Genomic DNA, 14,755 nt, shown 5'->3' on the forward strand with positions numbered 1-14,755 from the left:
ACGTTCAAGTTCGGAGCTGTGTGTCGGCCGCCAGCAGGGCCGGGCTGCCCAGGTTGGTGGGCCGGGAGGGGCCTGGAGGCGGAACCCGGACTGCAGAACAGTGAACCGCGTGGTAGACTTTCAAATTGGGGCTCGCTCCCAAGGCTGGCAGTGCCAGGAAAGTGAAAAGGCAGAGACTGTTCAATCAAGGAAAGCTTACCAGATGTTACCAAAGAAAAAAAAAAAAAAAAAAGAGGCGGAGGCGGAGGACGAGGAAGACGGAGCTGGTGCAGCCAGTCCTTCTTGCAAGAGGTGGGAGGGAGGGGAGGCATGCTTGCGAACAGGCACGTGGGACCCTCCCTAATTTTTAAAAGGCCCGTGTGTCTTGCGGAGGACAGAAGGAATTGAAATTATGTAGCTTCAGACCCTCTCGCAGAGAGGACCTGGTCATGCTTCCTAGAACTCCTGCTGCTGCAGGAGAGCCAGGGAGGAGGCTGAAGAAGTTAATGGAAAGCAAAGCCACGGCACCGAAAAGGAAACCGAAGGTGAAATTGAACACGAGAAGCCGCCTCCCTCTGGCCCCAGGGAAGGGCTGAGGGGCTGGGAATGTGGACGAGTCCACTCTTGTCGTTTATTTTCATCAGATGGCCTTCCCCAGGGGGCAGCGTGCTGGCCTGTTCAGAAGAGGCTCCTGACATCCTACCCAACAAGAACGTGCCCGTTTCATTTGAATTCTCAATTTCATTTGGTCCTCTTTTCTTTTTTTTTGCTTTCCAGCTCTTTTCCTTTGGGCCACTCTCTCGTTCTCTTCTTCTTCTTTCTTTTAAACAAAACAATATTTTGACACCCTCCTCCCATTTATTAGACTTCCTTCTCTAGAAATGGTGCACAATACATCCTTATATTTCTAAAGAACTGTTTCCACAGCCCTCTCCTTTGGCTCTGAAATTATGTACATGTAATTGGTAATTAAAGGTGTGAGCTTTTCAATATAAACAGTATTGCTCAATGTTAGATCATTCAAGGGACAAGAGGTCTTGAATAATTACCTTTTCCATCCTGACAAACGGTGCACAGGAATCCCGTGGTCCCCCCCCCCAACACACACATACACAACCACCATTCAGAGGGAGGCTTGTGATTATATTCGAACGGTAGGAAAGCATCTTTTCAGGAAATAGGTAAATTAATTACGTAGCATTGTCTTCCCACTCCCTTTTAAAGCAAACCCCCAATTTCTTCTTAAGGTGTAATGAAGGGTGTCTGGGGCTGGCTTCGTGGGAAGCCTTTCCTCGTGCCTTCTAGGTCCTTTTTTGTTAGAGGGAAGCAGACCCCAGATTTAGGATTTCCTCGTCTGCCGGGGATGGTTTGTACGACAGCTTTTCTGATGCATGTCTGCATTTAATCCGTTGCAGGCTCTGTTTGCTCTGCTAGGACCCCCGTCGGGGTCTCAAACGCTCGTCTCCCTCCTTAGCAATACCTGCTCGTGGGCCTGGACACGCATATTTCCCACGTGTTCTATCTATGTCGTGAACCGAGGACTCTAGACTCAGCCCAGTGCGTGGACTCTCACAGGCCCCTGAGGAGCCTGCGTTCAGAAAATCCAGGGCAGTGATTTATGTGCAGGATGAAAGATGCCACAGAATTTTTTCCTTAAATTATCTGTTCTTTGGCTCTGGCCCGCCAATAACTTCACTGCCACGGAATGTGTTTTTCTCTCTTCTCTTCCTCCCCTCCGATTTTCTGTGGTTTTCAGGGTCCTTCCCCCGACGTCACGCAGCTTTTAAGATTTACCTGCTTCCCCGGGTGTCCGACCTCCGAGGACCCTGGCACCCGTGTCACCCCACCCGACTCCTGACATTCACTCTCAGAAAATTCCCTACCCCGAGTTTGCTCAGACCCGGAGGGAAGATGCAACCTCCCTGTCCATGTCCCTGATTTATGATGCTTTTTCTGCTGCCGAGTCTTTGAGGCATTTATTAGCTTCAACATATTTGGGTCCTGTACCCCTTGGAAGGAAGGAAGGAAGGAAGGAAGGAAGGAAGGAAGGAAGGAAAGAAGGAAAGAAGGAAAGAAGGAAGGAGTGTATCGGCTGCTCAAGAAATATGAAAATATACAACCCATGGAAAGTGGAGTTTGTTAGAGTCTGCCAAGACATGCTTTTGGAGTCTGAAGAATCCTTTTTCCTTTTCTTCTTCTGGGAGTGAGAGTGAAACCCGCAAGCAAGAAAGGAGAGGGGGCTTGATGAGAGTCGGGAAACCGATGGAGCAGTGGAGGTCTGGCCAGGTGCCCTGCGCTTGCCGGGACCACCAGCCACCCCTCCCAGCCCATAGGCCTGCTGGGTCCCTTCCCTGCGTTGTGCTTCCTTTTGATGTTTCTCTTTGGAACCCACACTACTTGTTGCTCTCTGAGCATGTGGGCTTCTGTCTCTCGGAAGGCCTGGCTCTCTGACGGCTACCGGGGTTTCTGTTTTCCTGTCTCGTGTGCAGCCAGGTCTCGGGTAGGGGGATGCAGGTTAGACCCACAGGAGTGGGGAAGCCATGAATGACAGGTGGAGGTGAGAGGGGGCGGTGGCTCGAGCCTCAGCAGGGCCAGGTGCCTCTGACTTTTGTTCTCAGCCGTGGCTCCCCATCAGCGGCCCCACCTGGGAGGCTGGAACAATCTCCGCCTGATGCTTGGGTCCCGGGGTCACGGGGCATGGAAGGTTTTCCAAGCTCCTGCAGTGATTCTCAGATGTTGCAAAGTTTGACAGACACATCTCTAGCTGATGCTACCATGTCCGGGATGGCTGAGTGGCCTGTGAAACCGGGGTGTGTGCTGTTGCGTGTGGACATGCTATGTGTGTGTGGGGTGGGTTGGGGTGGGGGTTGGCAGAGAATCTACTAGAAAGCAGTAAGGTCAGCCCTGATTAAGCCACAGCCTCAGGGAGCCGTGACGTTGCTCCTGGAATCTCAGCTTGCCCATCTGCCCCCTGCCTGTGGAGTGGCACGCCCCGTGCCTCCAAGAGTCCAAGAGAGGACTCGGTGGACTCGGCCATCCCGCCGCGGAGGGCGCCTGCCCGTAGGAGGGGAAGGGTTGGAATGTGCCCGGGGTCCTTGTGATTGCCTAAGCCCATCTCTGTCTTCTCTGCCCCCCTTCTCCTTTCTCTCTGCAGCGGAGGCTGACCATGTGGAGGCTGCCATCCTTGAAGAAGACGAGGGTCTGGAGATAGAGGAGCCCAGCGGTCTGGGGCTGTTGGTGGGTGGCCCTGACCCTGACCTGCTCACCTGTGGACAGTGTCAGATGAACTTCCCCTTGGGGGACATCCTGGTTTTTATAGAGCACAAGAAGAAGCAGTGTGGTGGCAGCCTGGGCGCCTGCTACGACAAGGGCCTGGACAAGGGCAGCCCGCCGCCCTCCTCACGCTCCGAGCTCAGGAAAGTGTCCGAGCCGGTGGAGATCGGGATCCAGGTCACCCCCGACGAAGATGACCACCTGCTGTCGCCCACGAAAGGCATTTGCCCCAAGCAGGAGAACATTGCAGGTATGGAACCTTGCACTCGCCTGGCCTCTGCACAAACCTCGTCCTGAGTCCCACGCCCGCCTGTCCCCCTCCCTGTGTTGGGGGATCGCCCTCTGACTGAGGGTGTTGGTGCTGGGATGGACCGGGAGCCACCAAGATTGTCTGTGGGCCCACCCACGGGGCTGGCCCTTTCTGAGGGCCTGCCATCCAGGTAACCCTCAGGAGGAGACAGGCCCAGGGTTCAGGGCGGCCCGACTGGCTGAGGTCTGCTGTGCTTTTGGCAACGGGACGCTGCGCAGGGGCGACCTAATGCACAGGTAGCCAGGAGGACGGAATGGGAATCTGGAAGTCTGGTTGGCCCTCCCCCTGTCTGCGTTCATGGCTCAGTCTCTGGCTCTGCAGCCAGATAGAATTGGGTTGGAATCTGTCCTTCACAACTCAACCCAGTCTGTTTTCCCATCTGTGCAATGGAGCCTGGGACACCTCTCTCGTCAGGGTTGTTGCGAGCTTGCGGGACTGCACGTGGGTCCCGGAAGTCACTTATGAATGAGATCACTCATTCTCTCCCCCTCTTCTCTCTGGCCTCAGTTTCCCATCTGTGCTAGAAGACCCTTCTGACACTGGCTTGTCTGGATGGGCAGGTCTGAGAAAGGGCTGTGGGCACTTGCCAGAGCACGGTCCCCCTTGGGGTGGTTGCATGTGCTGTCTGGCATGTCCACTTGAGCGGCCCCCTGGACCACTGGTTCATATCACCTGAAGCATAGGCATAGAGCATGCGTCCTCCGGCCGGTCTGCCTACCGCACTGGGTTTGCATTGCGGCCCTCCCTTCGGGCCGCGGCCCTGGCCGGCCCGCTCTTCTTCCACGGAGTCCAGGCCCTGTGCACACCAGAGCGCTTGCTTCTGGCTCATCCTGGCGAGCCCAGGAGAGCTGGGGGACCAAGGAGGACTCTAGCCAGCCCGTGTCCCCTAGAGCAGCAACCTGTCTTACAGCAAGACGGTGTCAGAGTGCGTTCAGATGAGGGTTCTCATCCTGAGGGCTCACTTTAGACGAGTCACTGCTGGGCACCTGCCTCAGTTTCCCCAGCTGTCAGCAGGGAGTGGTAACCCTGGCAAGCCCACATGAGGATTAAAGGAGCAGCGGCTCCATGAATGCTTTGCCAGGGGAACGCTCTATTCAGGAGGCCCCTCCTGTGCTGCGCTGTGCAGGTAGCGGTGGGGGGCCTGCTGGGAGGATGTGCGGATCCCTCTCCACCGTTCTTTTTGGTCACAGAAGCTAGCGGGGGTGCCAGAGGGGCTGAGGTGTTAGTGCTCCTTGGAGGTGAGCCTGGTGAACCTGGGCCCTCCACTCCCACCGGTGAGACGTATGGGCGTGTGCAGAGACCCCCACCGCCAGGCGGCAGTGGATAGGGTGATACAGCAAGCCCGGCTTCTCTGTAGCAGCCAACGTGGCAGCTCTGTGATGGTGGGCCTCACTTTGCCCATCTGTGAAATGGGCTCAATGAGCTCTGTCCTGTGGAGACACTGCTGGTATGCATTGGGGTGGGCGGAGATGCAGGCCTGTGGGCCTTGCCTTCTGGGCGTGTCCCAGCGGCAGGGTCTCATGCTGCTAAGGTTCCCAGGGCATTGAGAAAAATGTCTCAGGTGCCCCTCCCCCCGTCCCCCCCCCCCAGTCTTACAAACCCTGGTTTCTGAGTTCTGTGCAGATCTGCGTGACACTTCCTTCGTCAAGGCCGGGGCCATCAGGCGAGAAGGGTCCCTTTTGTCTGTGTTGTTGGGAGTCCCCCGCCTTTCTTGTCTCAAATTGTCCTTGCCGGTGTGAGTGAAGGCCTGGCTCTCAGGGCTGGCCCCTGCCATGGGGACACTGGCCCTCTCCATGTTTCAGCAGAAGGGTTTTCTGTGTTTGCCAGAAACCCTTCCGAGTCCTCATGGCCCGTGGAAGGGATTTCCCAGCGAGAGGCCGCAGCTCACTGAGGGAGGCTTGTTTTAGAAAGCGACTAAATATGATTTCATAAAAGGCCAAGTTAATCTCCCAGGCGCTTTGTCGTCCCCCCCCTGTCCCCCCCTTTCCCTTTCCGGGGTGCAATGGGTGGCAGCCCCCATCCAGTACTTGTATTACTTGTATTTTATGTGTGACCAAAGATCCTCTCGGCCTTTCTGTTCTGCGACGGGACAAATGGATTTCTTCATTCTTGAAGAAATATGTAAAAGAATCCCTTAGAAGTCGGAAGAGATAGGATTGTTCAAAGCATTTAAAATGTTATTTTAATCAAAGGCACAAAACAGTCTCCGTGCCATGTCAGCCGGAGACGCCTGTCCCCTCTGACAACCTCCCGCACCCCCCTCTCTCTCTTTCTCTCTCTCTCTCTCTCTCGTCCCCCACCTTTCCCCTTTCCCTTCCCTACATTGGCACCAACTTTTTTTTTTTTTTATTTAATAAAAAGGAAAGATTAAAGAATAAAACTTCAGGGGCTCAAATGTATAAAGTAATTTAATATGGTGGGAGCATTAATTATTTTAGCTTAATTGAATTCTGAGGACTGCAGTGGTTGCATTTCTGTAGACAAGCCCTGTTTATTATTTCTCTGTGTAGATTAACAGTAAAGGAAACACAGATAACTTTCAGTTATTTATTGTAAAATAAATGTGTCAATTCATGTGTAAAGCGGGCCGCTCAAAGATAATTGAGTCTTTATATTTTAAGAGGGGGCCTAGGAGACCCGGGCACCTTTCTGCCGGGGCATCCGGAACCCCGCACGGCTGTCGCCCACGCGGTGGGCACCCTGGCCGCCCCTGGCCTCTCCCCTGCGCCTGCTTCCCGGCTGCGGCTGGGAGGGGACGCTCCAGACCGTCTGTGCCCCCTGTCCTCAGGGCCGGTGGTTGTTGATTCTTGGGACTTCACCTCTGGCTTGGCCATTGGAGGTGAGGTGCCCACGGCGGCCAGGAGGACCATGGCTTTTCATGGAGGGCCGTCAGCGTGTTGTCCCCTTGCTGCCGGGAGCTTCTGGAAGTTGCGCTTCTGAACTGGATGGGCAGGGCCGGCCTGTAAACATCTGGTGTCCCTTCCACCCTGGAGGGCGTCCCTAGGGTGAGACTGAGTTGGGATTCTGTCAGTCATCATACCAGGGCTGGACCCCAGGTGGACCCTTTTCTTGAGACAGTAATTCTGAAGATGGGTGTGAAAGGAGTAGTTACTCTTCCTTCTTCCCTTTTTTTTTTTTTTTAAATGATAGAAAAATAGAATGGAAGGAGGAGGTTTCTGAAGCTTTGTTGCCTGAAGGGCATTCATTCATTCCTTCATTCATTCAGCACCCGAGCACCTGCTGCCCTTCCTTCTCAGGAATCCCCACCTGGCGGCCACGGGGTGACGGAGTCCTAGGGACTAGGAACACGTGGGAGGGTGGCCGTCAGGGCTGTTGATTGTCCTGTGTGGGCAGCTTGGCCAGAGTGTGGGTGGGTAGTGTCCCTGCCCTTGATGTGTGCAGCTGCAGGCCTAGGCCCTGTCCCCCGAGCTCCCGCTGTGGGCGAGGAGGTCCGTGGAGCTTGTGTCCCATCTGGGGACAGAGGGCTAGAATGGGTCAGAGGTAAGGGCCTTGGCCTAGAGGTCTGGGTCCGGGGCAGGCATCTGATTCCGGTGCGTGTGTCTTCTTTGTAGTTCTGTCTGTTTCTTAAGCTCCCTTCCTACGGCCTCTCCCTGCCTCTGTGAGGTTTCTGTTGGAGCTCGGGACCTGTCCATCACAGGGAGATGGGAGACCCTGGGAGGGGACACCAGGGGGCTTCCAGGGTTTTCGCAGAGCAGGATTCTCTGGGCTGTTATCTGTGATGGGGGTTCTGAGGAGGGGAGAGGAGAAAGGGGGTTTGGGGTGTGTGTGGGGTGTGGTCTACACTAGGGAGGCAGAGTCTTGCTGCATGGACGAGGACCCAGCCTCAGGGGTCGAGGCTCGACCTGCCACACTGCAGTCCCTGCATCTGGGGACATACTGAACAGTAACTGGGATGTTAAGTGACATGTGCTACAAATGGGAGCGCCCTCCCCTCTCCCTAGTTTGTCATTTCCTGGTTGGCAGAGTGGGTCTCCCTGGACCCTTGGGTCCTGAGAATCCTACCATCAGAAACAACTTCAGACGACTGTGGTGCTGGTGTGTGTGTGTGTGCGTGTGTGTGTGCGTGTGTGTGTGTGTCCCAACCCTGCCAGCCCCAATCTTCCATCACATTACTGTCCTGTGGTGAAGCTGTTCATGGCGTGTCGCTCTGGGGAGGGGTCTTGGGGGTTGAAGGAGTGAGGGCTTGGGCGTTGTTGGCTGGCCGGGGTGGGATGCTAGTGCCCCCCCCAGCAAGCCAGGCCCCTTTCCTGAGCCTCAGTTTCCACTCAGCGCTACGCTGAGTTAAAGCACGGGGTCTGGCTGGAGGCGGTGACCGGAACGTGGCCGCTTCTAGAAAGCCGCGCCCAGGAAGGAAGGCGAGGACCCTGCGTGGGTCTGCGAGGTGCCTGCTTTCCTCAGTGGAAGTTCTGGAAATGTTCCTTGGAGCTCTCTCAGCCATTTCCCACAGAGTCCTCCCTCAAACTCCCACTTCATAGCCACCGGAGGGGAGGCGCCTGATCACAGGTAGTCTGTTCTTGCGTGTTACCCCCTCTTCCGTACCCAGATGAAGCTATAACTGGAGGAATGAGCCATCAGCTGTCACTCAGAGGGTTTGCCTTTTGCCTTTTCCTCCTCCTTCTCCCAAACCCCAAATGTCAGGTTTCGGGAGAAATGCAAGAAGAGACAGGCAAGCGGGTGACAGGAGGTGGCAGGCAGTTTCTGGCTGCGATGGCCCCGCTCACCTGGAAGTCCTCACCTGGAACCCAGGAGGGCAGTTCACCTAGCAGGCAAGGCAGGGACCAGGCAGAGGGGGACTGGCTTGGGGGTCCCAGTGACCCATTGCTGGACGGAATGTGTTGGAGAAAAAAGGGCTTCTCATCAGCTGAAGGATTTACATGCTAGTCTGAGAAATGTTCCTTTCAGACTTTAAAGAATAAATAAAATAAATGGGAAGGAAAAAAAAAAAAAGGCAAGAATATTAGCTTGGCCAGTGGTAGAAACTAAATAACTTGGCTCGAGCTGGAAAATGAAGATAAACTCACTTGCAGGTTGTCCGTAAAAACTTGCATTTGATATATTTAGAGTTGTTATTTCCCCTCCAAATTAAGATTGGTTAAATCCATGTGTGTTGTGGCATGGATTATCTCTTTCTATTATTACATCGTGACAGCTAATTATTAGCTCTGTCTACACCAGGGAAGAGTGGAGTGCTCTGCCTGAGGGATGTGGCCCCAGGCTCAGGCTGGGTGGCTGGGCATTGCAGGGCTGGCCCATGAGCTTGGGCAGGGCAGTGGGATGGCAGGGAAGAGCGGGTCTGCCTGGTAACCCACAATGTGCTGGGTGCTTCTCTTGGGTTATCTCACCTTGAAGTAGATAGTAACTTTGAAACAGATAACTTCAACCCCACTTTGAAATAGATATTTCTAACCCTACTTTAAACTGGGGTTCAGAGAGGTTAAGGAACTTGCCCAAGGTCACACAGCAAAGTAGAGTCAGACCCGGGTCTGTCTGCCTGGCTTCCTTGGATTACACAGGGTATGAAGCTTTTAGGGAGCGGCTGGCAGAGCCATTGGAGACAGGCACTACCTATAGACCCCATCCAAGGTGGTCCTTGAAGCTAGTCCCAGGCATGACCCTTGCCGATGGGGCCAGGAACCCCACACTCCCAGAGACCTTGGCCCACAGTCTGCCTTTTTTCCTAGTGAAGGTTTTGGAGAGGTGGGGGCAGGAAGGAGAGCAATAGCATGTGAATTCAGACAGACCTGGGCTGGGGTTTGGTTTTGACCGGGGACTTGTCTGACCCTCAGCTCTCCACATCTTGGCTGGTTTCCTGTAAAACGGAGATAATCTTTCAGGCCCAGTATGAAGTTTGATTTAGACAATGTGTGCATATACTAGGTCCCTGTGGAGTCACCAATGGGACGCAAAGCGCGGTCTGGCCTCTGGCCTGGGCTGGAAGGATCTCGTCGTCAGCCTTCCCATTCCTCCCTGGGAAAGGACCTGTCTGAGCGTGTGTCACTGTGACTGGCAGGCCTGAGGCCAGACCCCAAGGATGTTGAGTCAGGACAGGTGACCTTTTGCCACACTGGGCTCTGCCCAGCCCTGTGGCTTGAGACAAAGCCTGTTTCCTCACCTGTAAACGGGTGAGAAATTCCTGTCCTACCAGCCTGCAGGGAGGCAGGGGACAAGCCTCGTGACCGGTGCCAGCAGCGTCGGCAGCTCCGGCAGGGGACTGTCACCCTGAGTTGTAGTGGGAAGTGTTACTGAGTGGAAACGAACACAAAAAGTACCGGTCAGCTAACGGCTCATTTCTTTTTCTTTTTGGGTTTGGGGCCTTTGGGTCTGTGATTTATGTAGGTGGTTCCTTATTCCAGCTCAGGGGCGAGGAAGGGAAGCAGGGGAGGAGAGTGAGGAAGGCACCTGGGCTCTCCTCCCGTGGACGATCCAACCGTCAGCCTAGTTACTATTATTATTATTAGGTTTTTTATTTGACAGTAAATAGTTAGCAGTTGACTTAAGTTTTTTATTAGGCTTTTGACAGCTTTTTTTTTTTTTTTTGTGCTAATTTTCATGCCTGACTAATGCATGCCCACCAGCTCTAGAATTCTGTTAGGCTCCATGTCAAGAAGAAATAAGGCAGTCCGGCTGTCACCCCTGGGCCCCTGGGTTTATCTTGTCACTGAGGAAACAAAGATTTTGCTTTTCATGTTAGGATTTTTAATTTAACACATCCGTTAGAGTTATGACGTTCCAGTCACTATTTGGAAGGCTTTACAGAGCTTAACGATGTAATCCTCCTAATAGCCCATGAGGTAGATGCTGGTATCAGCCCCACTTTACAGAATTTGAAACTGAAGCACAGAGATGTTAAATCACTGGCCCAGGGTCACACAGCTGGTACACAGGGACCCAGGGTGTAAACTCGGCTGTCGCGCTCTTCTCTGTGGTGGGGCGGTGCTGCCCCGGAAATATTTACCCCACATTCCCACCCTCTCTCTCCACCCACCAAGGTGAGCAAACAGAACTAGAGAGGTTGAACGCCTTGTCCCATCACCCTGTGAGTGAGCTAGCTGCAATGGTTGTGCCTAGAAACTAGTCTCCAGACTTCCGGCCAGTGACCTTCAGGAAGTGGCACCGGTTCATCGCTGGGTCACCTCCATGGGATGGTGTGGTTCTTTCACTGTTACCGCCACAGGCTCCTTCTGCTCCAGGGAGGCAACAAGTGATCCCAGTCTGGGGGAGGGGGAGGGGAAGCCCCAGGATGGGAATTTAGGGGATAGTGTGGAGTGAAGGTATGAGGGTCTCCACCCATCCTCCTTGCGTCTGTGGATTTCGTGTCCATTGCACTTGCGCAAAGCCTACCTTGTTAGGCGCTGATGTCTGCTCAGCTCAGGGACGGGCAGGTGGTCGTGGTGGATGAACAGTGGGGCGGGTCAGTGGCTGACGTGCTGTGACCTCCAGCGAGCCCACCCACCCCCTCTCTGGGCCCCAGCTTCCTGAGCTGAAGTGTGAGGAGGTGCTACCAGTGGTTTCCAACAGCTGGAAAAGCCTGGCAGGGACTTGGGGGAGTTTAGATTCCAGCTGCCCACCTAAATCCTCTTCCCACCCAGCCGCTCCAACCAACTTTCCTCATTTGTTACTTATCCGGCTTAGGAAGTAAGCTTTCTTTGAAGAAGTTGATGGCTGGAAATAAAAGCTGTTATACTAGAGGGAGAAACAGGGTCGCTTCTGCTCCAAGCTGTGCAGACTCTTCTGGGAGGAGCTGGCGCACTGACCGAGGTGGACAGTGCCTGAGCCCTTCCCAGACACTTCCCTAGGGCATGTTGTCGGTGTGGTTCAGTGTTGGCTTGTTTTCTTAAGTGGGACCCCAAATTGTATAAACCTAAGGCCCCATAAGGGCTAGACCAGCCGTGGGCCAGGCACTGCTAGGCAGTGGCCAGTGACCAGTGACATAGGGGACAGGGGATGTCAGTCTCCCCTAATTAAATCCAGGGAGGAACTCCAGATGGCAGGTGTGTTGAGGACATGGAGGTCCCCAGCTGGGCCCAGAGGACCTAGAGAGGACATGGAGGTCCCCAGCTGGGCCCAGGGGACCTGGAGAGGACATGGAGGTCTCCAGCTGGGCCCAGAGGACCTAGAGAGGACATGGAGGTCCCCAGCTGGGTCCAGGGGACCTGGAGAGGACATGGAGGTCCCCAGCTGGGCCCAGGGGACCTGGAGAGGACATGGAGGTCCCCAGCTGGGCCCAGAGGACCTGGAGAGGACCTGGATGTCTCTAGCTGAGCCCAGGGGACCTGGAGAGGACATGGAGGTCCCCAGCTGGGCTCAGGGGACCTGGAGAGGACATGGAGGTCCCCAGCTGGGTCCAGGGGACCTGGAGAGGACATGGAGGTCCCCAGCTGGGCCCAGGGGACCTGGAGAGGACATGGAGGTCCCCAGCTGGGCCCAGGGGACCTGGAGAGGACATGGAGGTCCCCAGCTGGGCCCAGAGGTCCTGGAGAGGACCTGGATGTCTCTAGCTGAGCCCAGGGGACCTGGAGAGGACATGGAGGTCCCCAGCTGGGCTCAGGGGACCTGGAGAGGACATGGAGGTCCCCAGCTGGGCCCAGGGGACCTGGAGAGGACATGGAGGTCCCCAGCTGGGCCCAGGGGACCTGGAGGTGGCAAGACCTCTAGGATTCGTTTGATTTTTTTCAGTGGGGTTCCTTAGGCTCTCCAGCTGGTCTGCTGGTTTTGATGGGTGGGGTAGTAGCTCAGGAGGGAGGAATCTGTGCTGTGTGTGTGTGTGTGTGTGTGTGTGTGTGTGTGAGACAGAGAGAAAGGAGGGGGCCTGGGAGGGAGAGGTAAGACCCTTTGATGAGAGACAGGTCTGGGAAAGCGGCTGCCTGCTGCTGCTCAGACAGTGTGGAAACTGGGGCCCCGGCTGCTCTGGGTGGGAAATGGCAACAAAATGGCCTTTCCTTGGAGGTGGAGAGTGAGAACCCCCACTCTAGGTGAGGAGAGAAGGCAGCTAGCTATGCAGATGCACCACCAGAGGCGGGGCGAGCTGCCCAGCCCTGGACAGCAACGTTTGAGCAGGGCTGTTGACCCCTGGGGTGGAGTCCCTGGGCTGCTGCCAGAGCGCGGAGGCTGCAGGTGTGGACACAGTGTTACACAGGCAGATGGATTGGGACTCGAAGGTACAAAAAGCGGCCTGGGTCAGCGCCCACCCGGGCTGAACCCACAGTGCACAGAGTCCTTGGCCTGGCATCCCGAGTGCCTGGACTGATGGGGCTCGAGTGGGGAGAGCTGTCCAACCCTGCAGTGTCTGGAAAACCCAGTGCCACTGTCCTCACTTTGAGGATGAAAGGGATCCTTGGAAGCAGTGGAGAAAGCACTGGCTTTGTTTCAAAGGCTTTTTGGGACAGAGTATGACATCAGGAGAGTGTACCCCTCAGTGGGACTCTAGGGGTCCTCCCTTGGGGCTGGGGGCCAGGGACTGCCTATTCTAGGCTCAGTGTGTTGTCTGGGTCATCTCTCCCTTAAGGAGAGACAGGACCGACCTTTGATGACCCCTTCCCACCCCAGCAACTGGCTAAATTGGCTGAGGTTGGTAGACCCCACAAAACTAGGTTCTCCGAGGAAGCCCAGCGGATTCTTTCCCTCTCCCACCGCGAGTTCAAAGCCAGCCAATTAAGCAACCTAAACAGTGTGGTCTTCTCCCTGCATCACTGACATCATTGGCTTGTAAAACTTTCCCTGCTAAGGAGGGCACTTGATTCGCTGGGAAAAAGAAGTCTGTAATTTTCATGACCTGGCTTTTGCTTTGGATAGGGGGGGGGGGAGAGAGAGAGAGAGAGAGAGAGAGAGAGAGAGAGAGAGAGAGAGAGAACTCATTTCCAGAAACAAATGGGCCCAAGAGAGCAAACAAAGTCCATCCAGTGTCTGGCCCTGCGGTCGGAGCGCCATGGCCCAGGACACGGAAAACCACGTGCTGTGGCAACGGGAGACTTGGAGGCTGCTGAGGGCTGTGGAGCCTGGGTTGGCCGCTCTAACACTAGGAGGGTGGGGTGGGGGGTGGACATCAAAATCCTTCTAGCTCTTGAGACAGACTGTCTTCCCCTGCTCCTCCTTGAAACCACCTGCCTCACTACTAATGCAGTTTCTGGAGGGCTCCCACGGTTGCAACTTGCGAGACTCCTTTTGCCCCTGCCCAGATCTCCAGCGACCCCTCCCCCTCATCTGACGCCCTCCTGCGAATTGTCTCCCCCCTCACCCAGCCCCCACGGGAGGGGCCGGGACGAAACTCCTCCTGACACTGGTGTGGGGGGGGGGAGGTTCCAGGCCCCGCCCCCTAGGGGCTTCAAGGTTGGGATCCCGTCTCTCTTCACTGCCAAGTCCAAGCACACAATGGCCTGTTCCAAAGGGGGGGGGCGCGGACCCCCGCACGGGGAAACAGACACTGCAGCAACTTGGGGACTGCAACGGGGTGGGGGGAGCGTGCTGTCTATGCCCTGTCCCTCCCTTCCAGGCACCACCTGGGCCTTTGGGCGCGCCAGGTCCCACTGACAGCCGGCCTCGCAGACTGGCCCGCGGCCTGTCCAGCCTGCGCCCCGCGTGCTGGCTCTGTGGCCATCAGCCACCTCCTTCCTGCTCTCCTGGTCCCACTCGCCGCACATGTTTCTTCCTGGGACGGGATGGTCGAGGGGGCCCCGGGTCCATGCATAATTCGGGGCTTAATGGGCCAGCTGCCGGAGCGGGGCAGCGAGGGGCGGGCGGAGGCGCAGCTGACCCTGCCCGCGTCTGGCCTCGCGGGAAGGCGCGCTCTTTTATTCCTCCCATGACAGCTCTCCTCCCCCTCTCGGCCCAGGTCCGAGGAAGGGGGGGGGGCTGGTGGGTCGTAGGGTTAGAGCCAAGAGGAGGGGGCTCTGTTTTTGAGCATCCATGCAACTTTTGCTTTGGGGGGCGGGAAGCGTGCAGTGAATCAGCTCCGCCCCAGGACCCGGCCCCTGAAGGAGCCAGGGGAGTTGGAAGGCAGATTTCCTGGGAGCATTCTGGTGCCCCAGTCTTTTTTTCTGAGCTCCCCCCCTCCCGCTGCGGCCCGCCGAGCTCGCCCCTGGCCCCGGGCCAGCCCCTTTCGCTGGCAGCCGGAGGAGATGGATGGAGGCGGAGACCCAAGGTCAAGGGCGGGGAGCCGCGGTCCTGGGGCCCCTT

The 14,755-nt window shown here is 55.9% G+C and overlaps 1 protein-coding gene across 5 annotated transcripts in view; it reads left to right on the forward strand.

The window, feature by feature from the left end:
* Positions 1-14,755, forward strand: part of BCL11B (BCL11 transcription factor B) — a 101,137-nt gene that overhangs the window by 12,572 nt on the left and 73,810 nt on the right. For 4 of the 5 annotated variants that reach the window (XM_066273581.1, XM_066273579.1, XM_066273580.1 and 1 more), the window contains one exon: positions 3,134-3,502. The exons of the other annotated variant lie outside the window; for it this stretch is intronic. In XM_066273581.1, coding sequence (XP_066129678.1) covers positions 3,134-3,502 — 369 coding nt within the window. The remainder of the gene's footprint in view (positions 1-3,133; positions 3,503-14,755) is intronic. 5 annotated transcript variants of the gene reach the window in all.

This window comes from Saccopteryx bilineata, chromosome 4 (genome assembly GCF_036850765.1).
Source record: "Saccopteryx bilineata isolate mSacBil1 chromosome 4, mSacBil1_pri_phased_curated, whole genome shotgun sequence".
Taxonomy (NCBI): domain Eukaryota; kingdom Metazoa; phylum Chordata; class Mammalia; order Chiroptera; family Emballonuridae; genus Saccopteryx; species Saccopteryx bilineata.